This window comes from Bos indicus, chromosome 3, assembly GCF_029378745.1.
Source record: "Bos indicus isolate NIAB-ARS_2022 breed Sahiwal x Tharparkar chromosome 3, NIAB-ARS_B.indTharparkar_mat_pri_1.0, whole genome shotgun sequence".
NCBI classification, from domain to species: Eukaryota; Metazoa; Chordata; class Mammalia; order Artiodactyla; family Bovidae; genus Bos; species Bos indicus.
The window spans coordinates 80648533-80662876 of record NC_091762.1 but is presented as its reverse complement, the minus strand read 5'-3'; the positions used below and the strand labels follow the sequence as shown (position 1 = coordinate 80662876).

The following is a 14344-nucleotide window of genomic DNA, read 5'->3' as shown; positions in this document are numbered from 1 at the left end:
AGATTCCGATACAGAGTCTGAAAATAGAGGCACAAGGGCTGAGAAATGCTTTCCAACCTTTTCCACTTCGTGATATACACGGAAAACATTTTTCTTTTTTAACAGCACAGTAGGGAGAATGTGTGAGCGCCAACCAGAAGCAAACTGTCCCCGTCACCTTGGGAAAGGTTCTCAGTGTACCTGTCCCACCTGTTACCTATTTTCTGCTCATTGGAATGAAAGCCACGAAGCGCTTGATTTAAGAGAAATAAGATGTATCTGGTTCAAGACAGCCCTAGATTTGAGGCGCAGCTCTGCCCTCTTCGACTAGGCAGATCAAGAAAGTAACTTGATGTTTTGGAGACTTTCCCCACCTCTAAGTGAAGCTCATGACAGTATACGCCACAAAGAGTGACGTGAGTAGTGAATGTGACCAAACGTTTATCCCCGAGCCCGTACCTACGGACCTCTTAGAAATACGGACCTCTTAGAAATGCAGCCCTCGCAGCGCGTCTCCAGTCTCCGCTCCCTGCGCCAAGCGCGGCGCGGGTCTCAGCGGAGAGCCGCGCGGCTCGGGGCTGCGCCGGCGCAGGCAGGCGGGGCCCGCGGCCCGGGAGGTTCCGGGTTTCAGTGCAGACTTCTGCGTACCCCGCCGGCTGCGTCACCACTCGAAAGGGCAGCCGGGCTGGCGGGGGCGGGGGCACGGCGCCGCTGGAAGCCCCGGTGCTCTTACGGAAAGTGCGAGCCCGGAGTTCCCAGCCGCGATCGATGCGGCGAGCCGCGTCCCCCAGCGTCGTCTTGGGCGGCAGTTCCCGCTCGCGCTCCAGCCCGTCGCAGAGTCCCAGGAAGCGCGTGGCGGTGGCCTCTGCCCGAGAGAGGGGGCGGCCCCCACGGCGAAGCGAGGCCGGGGCCACCGGAGCTCCGTGGTCCTGACCGCGCCGCCGCGCCTCGCAGTACCCTGGAGGGGAGTGGCGGGGGAGATGGGGGGCGGGTAGTTGGCACTGTGGAAGCCTTCCCCACTTCTTTCCACCCCCGGACGCCCGCCCGACTCGCCCCATTGCACAATTCCTGCCGTGGAACTGCCGCGTGACTAGGACGGAGGGAGCCCAGAGAATGTTTCCCAGGTTTCCCCGGCTGAAAAAGGAGCGGTTGGGTGTCCCGCCCTGTCCCTGAGAGCCCTTTCAATTGCATTTTTTCGGGTGACTGGATTGCCCTTTAAAATGCAGAGGTTGCCCTTTACAAAGAACAATTCACTAGCCGGCTGGCGTGTCCACTCGGTTGGCGCCGGGTGAAGGCAGCTGGCACGTTTCTTTTCCTCATGTATATCTTCAGACAGGAAGTGTTTGGATCTCCTTGGGGGAGAATTCAGAAGCTGATTTTAAAGTAGGACGAGGAGTGGATGCTTAAAGGAATTGGAGACAATCTGGAGCTTTCCAAGGATCACGGAGTTAATCAGTACTGAAGGCGCATAGTAGGTCCTGAATAAATTAGAGAATGAATGAATATTTGGAGAAGGGATTTAAATGGCTGCCTGTGAACCAATGCTTTCATTTTGCAGATGAGGAAATCTATAGAGTTTATGTGGTTTGCCCAAGGTCACCCACCTAATTAGTGGTGGAAGGCAGGAATAGAAACTGTCTCAACTGGACGGCAGAGGATGAGATGGTTGGGTGGCATCACTGACTCAATGGACATGAGTTTGAGTAAACTCTGGGAATTGGTAATGGACAGGGAGGTCTGGCGCGCTGCAGTCCATGGGGTCTCAAAGAGTCAGACATGACTGAGCGACTAGACTGAACTGATCAACTGTTTCAACCCCAAATACTTGTAATTACCAGATGGGTGTATTTTCCCTCTTTATGAAAGGAAAACGCCTTCTACCGTAATTAATATCTGCAAAGCCTTATTCCACACACACTTACTACCCATCTGAAACAAGCAAAACAATCCCCAGATCTAATATATATAGGCAAATGGTTAAATTTGGAAGTGCCAAAGCAAGATAGGCATTTTTGTCTTATTTCCATACACACTTTTTAATCACACAAAACATGCCAGTGAACAGTGCTTCTCCAAGATGGTGCAGAAGATACCAGGTTCCCACTGACACTACTTATGTAAATACAGGGTTTTGGTGTTTTGCGTGGGAACTGCTAAACCCATGAGTGACCATCAGTGTTGTTCAGAGACTGGTCAGTTGGTTTATTCAGGCTTGGAATAGATTTGTTGCTCATTTTTCAGAACAGACAAGCTGCAATCTGTGAGAACACAAGGGACTTCAATGACAGTCTTGCAGATGGCTGGACAGCTTGTTGTCTTTGAAGTCTCAAGGCTGACCAAGTATACCAAATGTCTAATTTAGGGACCAGAATTGCCAAACAAGTAGATGTGAAGATCAAAGGAATCAAAACTGTAAGTGGCAATCATGAGTAAAACTTGATTCTTTTGTGGGTTCCAAAAATGGTTTCCATGATGATGATTACGATGTAGTTATAGTAATACAATTTGAGTGTAGATTCTTATCCAAGAAAATGGTGAGTTTTCCAGTGATGGACACAACAGCAGATCACATTATGAAATGTCTCATTTTTTAGGTCATTCAGATACACTCTGAAATGGGGCGGTTGTCTTCTCTAACTGTGTTGTCTTCCCTACTCTTCTGTGTCTCTGATATGTTAAAGGTGGGAACAAACAAATACAAATTGCTACAAAAATGTGAAATTCTAGACTTCTAGGTATAATATATTAATTCTGGTTTGATAAGCCTACACAATGTTCATGAAATCAAAGCATTATCTCCTAACATTCTAATAAACCATTCTATTCTTCAGTAATAAAAATGTTGCAATTTAAAAGAAGCATTATATATTTTTCCCATACAGCAATTTCTAATTTGCCATTTTACTAGGTTATTAAACCTGAACTCTAGAAATACAAATTGTTAGGCCCCTATTACTACCTAAGAGATATCTAATCAAACAAAAACATCCTTCCAAGTAAGATATTACAAATAATAGCTTATTTGGATGCAAATAAGTTGGACTGTGAATAAGGCTGAGCACCGAAGAATTGATGCTTTTGAACTGTGGTGTTGGAGAAGACTCTTGAGTGTCCCTTGGACTGCAAGGAGATCCAACCAGTCCATTCTGAAGGAGATCAGCCCTGGGATTTCTTTGGAAGGAATGATGCTAAAGCTGAAACTCCAGTACTTTGGCCACCTCATGTGAAGAGTTGACTCACTGGAAAAGACTCTGATGCTGGGAGGGATTGAGGGCAGGAGGAGAAGGGGACAACAGAGGATGAGATGGTTGGATGGCATCACTGACTCAATGGACATGAGTCTGAGTGAACTCCGGGAGCTGGTGATGGACAGGGAGGCCTGGCGTGCTGTGATTCATGGGGTCGCAAAGAGTTGGACACGACTGAGCGACTGAACTGACTGAACTGAACTGGATGCAAATGATACTTGTTAAATATATAACGTATTTCATTCAATACCATTACGTAATTCGTGTTGAGTTTTTTGCAAAGAAAGTATCTCAGAACAATTTCAATTGTTATCAACATTAATTAGTTTACTTCTAAGATGATATTTATCAGTTTTGGCATAGAATTTTGGAACTCGTTAGGTCATTAGAGAAAAATGCAATTATATTCCTCCTTTTACAGATAAGAAACTGAAGGCTATTGATATTAAGCAATGTATGGAGTTTCTGACATGGACAAAAGCAGAACTGAGGATTCTGATTTGCCATGTGTTTTACGAAATCACCACCATAGCCTTCATTTCATAAGTGTGTGGTTTACACCGTGTGTAAGGCATGGTGCTTGAAACTGGGAACATGGAAAGGTATAAGAAGTGCTCAAAGATTTTTTATAATCTAACTGGTGATGTAGGCTAATGCTTCTCAAACTTTAGTCTGTAGTAATCACATTTGTTGTTCAGTCGTTAAGTCGTGTCTGACTCTTTGTGACCCCATGAACTGTAGCATGCCAGCCTTCCTTGTTCTTCACTATCCCCCAGAGTTTGCTCAAACTCATGTCCATTGAGTCAGTGATGTCATGCAGCCATGCTGCGCTGGAAGAAGAATATCCCCATCTACTTGCAGGCATATGCGCAAGAGAGACCAGTCTTCACAGCTTCTTCACCGGGAGTAGATTCCATCCCAAGAAGCCACTAGCAACTCCTCATCTGTTCAGGATCTATCCTGAGATTGCAGCATTTTAATCACATATTCATCAGTTAAGTCACTCAACTGTGTCCAGCTCTTTGAGACTCCATGGACTGCAGCACACCAGGCTCCCCTGTCTATTACCAACTCCTGGAGCTTGCTCAAACTCATGTCCATTGAGTTGTTGATGCCATCTAACCATCTCATCCTCTATCATCCCCTTCTCCTCCTGCCTTCCATCTTTCCCAGCATCAAGGTCTTTTCCAATGAGTCAGTTCTTTGAATCAGGTGGCCAAAGTATTGGAGCTTCAGCTTCAGCATCAGTCCTTCCAATGAATATTCAGAATTGATTGATACATGGCTACTGGAAAAACCATAGCTTTGACTAGATGGACTTTTGTTGGTAAAGTAATGTCTCTGTTTTTTACTGTGCTGTCTAGGTTTGTCATAGCTTTTCTTCCAAGGAGCAAGCATCTTTTAATTTCATGACTGCAGTCACCATCTGCAGTGATTTTGGAGGCCAAGAAAATAAAGTCTGTCACTATTTCCATTGTTTCCCCATCTATTTGCCATGAAGTGATGGGACCAGATGCCGTGATCTTAAGTTTTTTTTTTTTTTTTTTAAATTAATTAATTTTTTATTGAAGGATAATTGCTTTACAGAATTTTGCTGTTTCTGTCATACCTCAACATGAATCAGCCATAGGTACACATATATCCCCTCCCTTTTGAACCTCCTTCCCATCTCCCTCTCCATCCCACTCCTCTAGGTTGATACAGAGACCCTGTTTGAGTTTCCTGAGCCATACAGCAAATTCCCATTGGCTATCTATTTTGCATGTGGTAATATAAGTTTCCATGTTACTCTTTCCATACATCTCACTCTCCCGTCCCCTCTCCCCATGTCCGTAAGTCTGTTCTCTATGTTTCTCCATTGTTAGAGGATCTTAAGTTTTTTGAATGCTGAATTTTAAGCCAGCTTTTTCACTCCTCTCTTTCACTTTTATCAAGAGGCTCTTTAGTTCCTCTTAGCTTTCTGCCATGAGGGTGGTGTCATCTGCCTATCTGAGGTTATTGATATTTCTCCCAGCAATCTTGATTCCAGCTTGTGTTTCATCTAGCTTGGCATTTTGCATGATGTACTGTGAATATAAATTAAGTAAGCAAGGTGACAATATACAGCCTTGACATACTCATTTCACAATTTGGAACCAGTCCTTTGTTCCATGTTCAGTTCTAAATGTTGCTTCTTGACCTTCATACAGATGTCTCAGGAGGCAGTAAGGTGGTCTGGCATTCCTATCTCTTAAAGAATTTTCCAGTTTGTTGTGATCCACACAGTCAAAGGCTTCAGTGTAGTCAATGAAGCAGAAATAGATGTTTTTCTGGAATTCTCTTGCTTTTTCTATGATCCAACGGATGTTGGCAATTTGATCTCTGGTTCCTCTGCTGTTTCTAAATGCAGCTTGAACATCTGGAAGTTCCCGGTTCATATACCGTTGAAGCCTGGCTTGGAGAATTTTGAGCATTATTTTGCTAGCATGTGAGATGAGTGCAATTGTGTGGTAGTTTGAACATTCTTTGGCATTGCCTTTCTTTGGGATTGGAATGAAAAATGACCTTTTCCAGTCTTATGGCCACTGGTGAGTCTTCCAAATTTGCTGGCATGCTGAGTGCAGCACTTTCACAGCATTATCTTCTGGATTTGAAATAGCTCAACTGGAATTCCATCACCTCCACCAGCTTTGTTCATAGTGATGCTTCCTAAGGCCCATTTGACTTTGCACTCCAGGATGTCTGACTCTAGGTGAGTAATCACACACCATCATGGTTATCTGGGTCATTAAGATTTTTTTGTATAGTAGCTCTGTGTATTCTTGCCACCTCTTCTTAATATCTTCAGCTTCTGTTAGGTCCATACTGTATCTGTCTTTTATCATGCCTGTCTTTGCATGACATGTTCCCTTGGTATCTCCAATTTTCTTGAAGTGATCTCTAGTCTTTCCCATTCTATTGTTTTCCTCTATTTCTTTGCATTGCATTGCATTGCATTATCTCTCCTTGCTATTCTTTGGAACTCTGCATTCAGATGGGTATATCTTTCCTTTTCTCCTTTGCCTTTCATTTTTCTTCTTCCCTCAGCTGTTTGTAAGGCCTCCTCAGATAACCATTTTGCCTTCTGAATTTCTTTTTCCTGGGGATGGTTTTGACCACCGCCTCCTGTACAATGTCATGCACCTCCATCCATAGTTCTTCAGGCACGCAATTCTAGTTCTCTTGCTGTTTCCACCATATGTGCAGTTGTTTCCTCCACTGAAGTCTTGAACCCCTCAGAGTCAACCATGAGGGCTGGAATCTACTTCATCCAGTAGATGAATCTACTTCATCCAAAAAGTCATTGGAATCTACTTCATCCAAAAAGTCAAATGTTTATGTTGATATTTTGACCTTTTCTCATGAATCACAAATGTTCTTCATGGCACCTAGAACGGTGAATCTTTTCCAGAAGGCTTTCAATGGACTTTGCCCAGATCCGCCAGAAGAATCTCTGTCTATGGCAGCTATAGCCTTGTGAAATGCATTTCTTAAATAAGACTTGAGAATCAAAATTACTCCTTGATCCATGGGCTGCAGAATAGATGCTTTTTGTTAGCATTAATCTCATTGTACATTCCCATCAGAGCTCTTGGATGACCAGGTGCTTTGTCAATGTTCTATTCTATTTTAAAATAAATTTCTTCTTTCTGAGTAGTAGGAATCACACAGAAATCTTGCTTAAGTGCAGATTCTGATTCATTGGTTCTGAAATGGGGCCTGAGATTCAGTTTTGACACTAATATGCCCCAAGGAGATGCCAATTCTGCTGGTTCACAGACCACACTTGGAGTAGCAAAGTGTGGGACATATAAATAGAAAGAAAACAGTATAGTAACCTGAAATTTTCGTAACACAGAGAAACAACAGTAAAAGCTTCTCAGCAGGGAAAAAACATGTTATAAAACTCAAGCTGGTTACTTCTAGGAATGTCCCTCAGACACTCAGAGTATATTTACTGTTATAAACTAGTAACCTATTTTTGTCTCTGAGAGCACAGCATTTTAGAAATAACATAAATAGTGGGGCAAGGAGAAGGAAAGGAAGTGATGGCTAGAAATAACATCAAAGGAAGAGACAGAAACAATTTTTTTCAAAAGAACTTACCACCACCATACCCAACTATTAATATCAATAGTTCTTGAGAACATCAGTGAAACTGTGTGTACAATGAATTTGGAGTCAGGATGTCTTGATTCAAGTTCTGGTCTGCCCTTTAGTAGCTATATATAATATCTTTAGATTTATCTGTAATCTGTTTAGCTTCATTTTCCATATCAGAAAAAATGAGATAATACCTCCAATCTCCCTGGACCGAATATTAAATGCATTGAATAAGATGATAAAGCACTTGACACAGAAGTTCTGAAGAATGTTCAAATTTCACAATGTATTGTAGGTTCAGAAAATGTCAGCGATTTTATTAAGATCAATTCAGTGACAAATAGGTTCTAATCTTACATAAACTATTTCAGATAATAGAAGAAGCAGGTACCTTCTGTGACACATTTTATGAGGCTGTTAAAATCTAGGTATTATAACCTAATAAGGACAATGCATACAAGAAAGAAAAATAAAAGGCCCATATCCCTCATAAGCTAACTACTAAAATGTATGACCAAGTTGGGCTTTTCTCAGAAATGGAAGTTGATTTAACATTAGAAAATCATTCATATAATTAATGATCTGAACAGATTAAAGGAGAAAATCATATGCTATCTCAATTTCAGAAGAAGAAAGTCTACAGTGAATTTTGTGCATGATGGTGAAATGCTGAAAGTATTTCATCTGAGAGCAGAAACCATATAGGATTGCCTGATACAACCCATCCTACTGAACATTATACTGGAAGTCTTATCCAGTTTTTTATTTTTCCAGCAATGTTTTTGGTTGTACCTTGGCCTTAAAGGTAGGGGGGAAAATACACACACTTACATTCATTAGAAAGGAGAAAACAAGACTGTCACTATTTGCAAATGATTTGATTTTATATATAGAAAATATAAAAGAACCAGTTGGACTTCCCTGGTGGTCCAGTGGTTAAGAATCTACCTGCCAATGCAGAGGATTCCTGGCCCAGAAAGATTCCATATGCTGAGGGGCAACTAAGCCTGCATGCCACAGCTACTGAACTTGCAGGCTGAGCTGCTGAAGCCCACACTCTAAAGCCTGTGTTCTGCAACAAGAGGAGCTACCACAGTGAAAAGTCCACACACAACTACACAGAGCCCTTGCACAGCAAGGAAAACCCAGCACAATCAAAAATAAAAAGTAAATACATAAATTTTTAATAATAAAAGAACCTGTAAATAAATTATAAAAATTCATAAAAGGTTAGTAAGATTACAAGATACAAAGTCAATAATACTGCAGTAGACAGAATGATGCCTTCTCAACTTACAAAGATGTCTAGATATTAATCCCTGAAATTTGTGAAAATACAGCCTTACATGGCAAAAGTGACTTTGCGGATATGATTAAATTAAGGGTTTGACATGAGCAGATTATCCTGGGTTATCTGAATATAGTCACAAGTGTCCTTAAAAGTGAAAGAGGGCATCAGAAAAGTCAAGGTAATGAACCATAAGAACTGGACCATTTTTTCTGGATTTAAAGATGGAGAAAGGAGTCCATAAGCCAAAGCCTGTAGGCAGTGCTAAAAACTGGAAAGGGCAAGGTAATTGATTCTCCCCTAGAGCCTCTGGAAAGGAGCACAGACTTTCCAATACTTTGATTTTACAGTGAGACATTTCGATCTTCTGAACTACAGAAATGTGAGACAATAAACATGTTGTTTTATTGCCACTGTTTGTGGCATTTTTTTACAGGCTCCTTAGAAAATACAATTATAAAACAATCGATTTCTAAATACAGAACAAAATCACAGTAAATGTAGTAAGTCAGAAAGGGAAAGACAAATATATGATACCACTGTATGTGGAATCTAAAATGTAACACAAGTGAACTTACCTATGAAACGGAAACAGGCTCACAGACAGGGAACACACTTGTGGTTCCCAGAGGGGAGGTGGGAGGGACGGATTGGGACTCTGGGGTTAACAGATGCAAACTATTATATATAGAATGAATAAACAGCAAGGTCCTATTGTATAGCACAATGAACTACTTCAAAATCCTGTGATAAACCATAATGGAAAAGTATATATATATGTATAATTGAATTACTTGGCTGTACAGCAGAAATTAATACAACATTGTAAATCAACTATACTTCAATAAAAAAAGAAAGGGAAAAGAGTAGCATAAAAAATATACAAAGTACACTTATAAAGTAGTAACAGACAAACACAAAGTAGGAGAAGGGGCAAAAGACTAAAACAGATACTTCATGAAAAGCGAAAGTCGCTCTGTCACGTCCAAGTCTTTGGGATTCCATCCATGGAATCCTCCAAGCCAGAATACTGGAGTGGGTAGCCTTTCCATTCTCCAGGGGATCTTCCTGACCTAGGAACTGAACCGGGGTCTCCTGCATTGCAGGCAGATTCTGTACCAACTGAGCTATAGGGGAAACTCAAATAGCCACTAAACATATGAAAAGATGCTTAACCTAACAAGTAAGGAGGAAAATACAAAGTAAAACCACATTGAAATATTTTTACATACCCATCAGACTGATAAAAAATAAGCCTGACCATTCCAAATGAAATGCTCTGGAACAATGAGAACTCTTATTCACTCCAGATATGAGCATAAATTTGTGTAATGCAAGCACTTTGAAAGAGTTTGGCATTATCTCATAAGACCGAACATGTACAATCCTATGATGCTGCAATTCCACTCCCAGTTATTTACGCTAGTCTAGAAACTCCAGCACTAGGAAGCATGTCCATGTGTGTTTGTTGCAGCATTGTTCATAATGATAAAAACTGTAAGCAGTCTAAATATCCACCAGGGTCGAATGTATAATTATTATTATATATTCATAAAAGGAACTACTGTACAGAGATGAAAACAATGAGCTAACAACTACACACGTTGATACTGATAACACAAACACAATGTTGAAAGAAGCAAGCCCGAGAAGAGAACATACAATATGATTCCATTAATACTAAGTTCAAAACAGACAAAACTAAATACTATTTTACTTAGGAACGTACAAAGGTCCTAAGACTAAAGAAAACCAAGGGGATGATTATCCTAAAAATCAAGACTTTGATTTCCCTGGTGATGCAGGGAGAGAGGAGCAATTGAAGAGGCCTAAGAGGGGAGTTTCCTTCCACAAGGTCAAAGCTCATTTTTTTGGCCATGCCACAGAGCATGTGGGATCTTACTTCCCTGACCAGGGGCCAAACCCCCACCCGCTGCATTAGAAGCACAGTCTTAAGCACTGGATCAGCAAGGAAGTTCCAAAGCAATTTTCTTAACCTGGGGAAGGTTAGACAGAACACTCACTTTACTTTTATTTTTCAGAATGTACATTTACGTCTTACACATTCTCACATGAGTATGATCAATTTTTTTTTAAAAACCACTCAATTAAAAATAAATCACACTGGACATCTTGTAGGTAGAAACAAGGGGCTTGGCTCTAAACTAAAACAAACGAAATGAGATTACAAGTTTAATGGTACATATAAACTCTCTTGATTGGACACCAGCTATATCCATTTTAGGACATCCCACAACTAAATGTTTCAGCAACCTTGATATCCATACTAACACAGGGGTAAACAATGAGTGTGGGCTTTCTAGCAAGAGAGATTTTGTCTTTTCACACAAGTGTCAGGAAGCAACAGAGAAAATTTTATTTCTTCTCATGGAGAGTTAAGCTTGGTCAAATTAAACCTTACTTGGTAACCTAGTTGATAGGTTTCCAAATAGGGAAAGCAGTACATCAAGGCTGTATATTTTCACCCTGCTTATTTAACTAATATGCAGAGTACATCATGAGGAACGCTGAGCTGGATGAAGCACAAGCTGGCATCAAGACTGCCAGAAGAAATATCAATAACCTCAGATAGGCAGATGACACCAACTTTATGGCAGAAAGCAAAAAACTAAAGAGCCTCTTGATGAAAGTGAAAGAGGAGAGTGAAAAAGTTGGCTTAAAGTTCAACATTCAGAAAACTAAGATTATGGCATCTGATCCCATCATTTCATGGCAAATAAACAGTGGAAACAATGACAGACTTTATTTTTGGGGGCTCCAAAATCACTGCAGACAGTGACTGCAACCATGAAATTAAAAGAGGCTTACTCCTTGGAAGAAAAGTTATGACCAATCTAGCTACTGCTGCTAAGTCACTTCAGTCGTGTCCGACTCTGTGTGACCCCATAGATGGCAGCCCACCAGGCTCCCCCATCCCTGGGATTCTCCAGGCAAGAATACTGGAGTGGGTTGCCATTTCCTTCTCCAATGCATGAAAGTGAAAAGTGAAACTGAAGTCGCTCAGTTGTGTCCAACTCTTCTCGATCCCATGGACTGCAACTTACAAGGCTCCTCCGTCCATGGGATTTTCCAGGCAAGAGTCCTAGAGTGGGGTGCCATTGCCTTCTCCGTGACCAATCTAGACAGCATATTAAAAAGCAGAGACATTACTTTGTCAACAAATGTCCGTCTAGTCAAGGCTATGGTTTTTCCAGTGGTCACGTATGGATGTAAGAGTTGGACTATAAAGAAAGCTGAGTGCCGAAGAATTGATGCTTTTGAACTGTGGTGTTGGAGAAGGCTCTTGAGAGTCCCTTGGACTGCAAGGAGATCCAACCAGTCCATCCTAAAGGAAATCAGTCCTGAATATTCATTGGAAGGACTGATACTGAAGCTGAAACTCCAATACTTTGGCCACCTCATGCGAACAGCTGACTCATATGAAAAGACCCTGATGCTGGGAAAGATTGAAGGCAGGAGGAGAAGGGGACAATAGAGGATGAGATGGTTGGATGGCATCACAGACTCAGTGGACATGAGTTTGAGTAAACTTTGGGAGTTGGTGACGGACAGGGAGGCTTGGTGTGCTGCAGTCCATGGGGTCGCAAAGAGTCGGAGACGACTGAGTGACTGAACTGAACTGAACCTAGTTGATAAACCATTAAGACTCTGTGAGTGGTTCACCATGTCATAAATTTAGCTTTCCTCTTGGCACAGATTGAACTATTTTACAGTGTAACATCTGAATTTGAAAATATTTTAGGCCTAGGTACTTGCTGTATAGCTTTTCTTTAATTAAAAATTTCCATTTTGAAAGACAGACTCATATCTGATATCATATTTTCCTTTTCAAAGAGGGAGCTCCTTTTATTGCATTTTAGTAGCAGGTGCTCATTATATTAGTTGAACATGTAGACTTACTGAATTACACCTTATATACAAAATGTTTGATCTTTATAATGTTTACTTTGAATCATCCAGAAATGATGAAATAGTAATGCACTCAATTTCATAAGCTAGGAAATTTTTGTCATCTGGCTTAAAAAGATTCAAGATGATTAAACGTTTAAAAAAGGAAAAATGCTGATCTTTATTGTCCTTACCTAGAATCGTTGTTTGCACAGTCATGTTAGATAACCACAATTTTGAAACAAAGTAGCCAAAATAAGTAGTGTTAACTCCAAGTGAATGCACCTAAGAGTGGACCTACCTGGTGCTTACACGTCAGGCTGGGGTGGTTGAGGAAGTCTCCCGGAATCAGAGTGACTGGGGATCAACATGGAAGGAAGATACAAGGGGATCCACTTTTATGAATGTACATAGGAAGCCCAGTATCTAACAGAATCCAAGGCAGGAGTATAACTGGGTCCTGAAAAGGAAGAAGATACAGGTGCTATTCTGGGAAAATACTTAGACTCCGTTTCTTGTCTCCTCTGTGCAGGTCAGTCTCATTCTTTTGTCTCTCCCAGACAACTGTGGCTGCATTTCTGGCCCTCATGGACCATAAAACCATTCCACAGCTCCATAGTGACCCAAGTCCGGCTGCCTGGAGACAGTCACCTTCACTTTTGGTCCCAATTCCAAGTTCCCACAGGAGAGATAGTGAGTAGAACAACTTGAAGTTGGTGCCAACTCCCAGTCCAGAGAATTGTGATCAGGTAGGAAGCCACTCCTATGGGATGGACAGACCACCCAATGGCCACCCACAGCTGTGTAAGTCCAGTGAGTTTAACAGGTCATTATCAAAGATATTTATATTCATGAAGTCTCTGAAGGTTAGAAAGTCCATTTAAAAGGTTATGCTTGTGGGTATGTAAATTGATACAGCCACTAGGGAGAAGAGTATGGAGATTCCTTAAAACATTAGGAATAGAACTACCATATGACCCCACAGTACCACTACTGGGCATATACCCTGAGAAAACCATAACTGAAAGAGACACATGTATCTCAGTGTTCACTGTAGCACTTTTTACAATAGCTAGGATATGGAAGGAATCTAGATGTCCACTGATGGATGAATGGATACAGAAATTGTGGTACATACATACAATGGAATATTACTCAGCTATAAAAAAAAGAGCACATTCAAGTCAGTCCTAGAGGTTGATGAACATAGAGCCTATTATACAAAGTGAAGTAAGTCAGAAAGAGAAAGACAAATAGTGTATATTAACACATGCATATGGAATTTAGAAAGATGATACTGATGAACCTGTTTGCAGGGCAGCAATGGGGACACAGACATAAGGAACAGACCTGTGGATGCGGTGGGGGGAAAAGAGAGAACATGGAAACATATACATTACCATACGTAAAATAGATAGCAAGTGGGAATTTGCTGTGCGACACAGGGAGCTCAACCCAGTACTCTGTGATGACCTAGACGAGTAGGACGGGGTGGGAGACGGGAGGGGGTTCAGGAGGGAGGGGACATATGTATACCTATAGCTTATTCACACTGATGCATGGCAGAGGCAAACACAATATTGTAAAGCAATTATCTTCCAATTAAAAAAAAAGTTTATGCTTATAACACAACTGTTTACAATAGTAAAAAGATGGAAAAAACATGGATGCCCATTAAAGAAGAATGGTTAAAGAACTGATGGTATATCTATCCTATAAAATTTAATAGAGTCATTAAAAAGAATGATATAAAGCTATAGTCACTAACATGAGAAGATCTATTAAATTATTAATAGAA

General features: G+C 41.1%; 1 protein-coding gene across 1 annotated transcript in view; it reads right to left on the bottom strand.

The window, feature by feature from the left end:
• LOC109556201 (uncharacterized) overlaps positions 1 to 14344 on the bottom strand; it is a 118566-nt gene that overhangs the window by 35421 nt on the left and 68801 nt on the right. The window contains exon 2 of the mRNA XM_070786410.1: positions 464 to 13006. Coding sequence (XP_070642511.1) covers positions 464 to 1037 — 574 coding nt within the window. The 5' untranslated portion in view covers positions 1038 to 13006. The remainder of the gene's footprint in view (positions 1 to 463; positions 13007 to 14344) is intronic.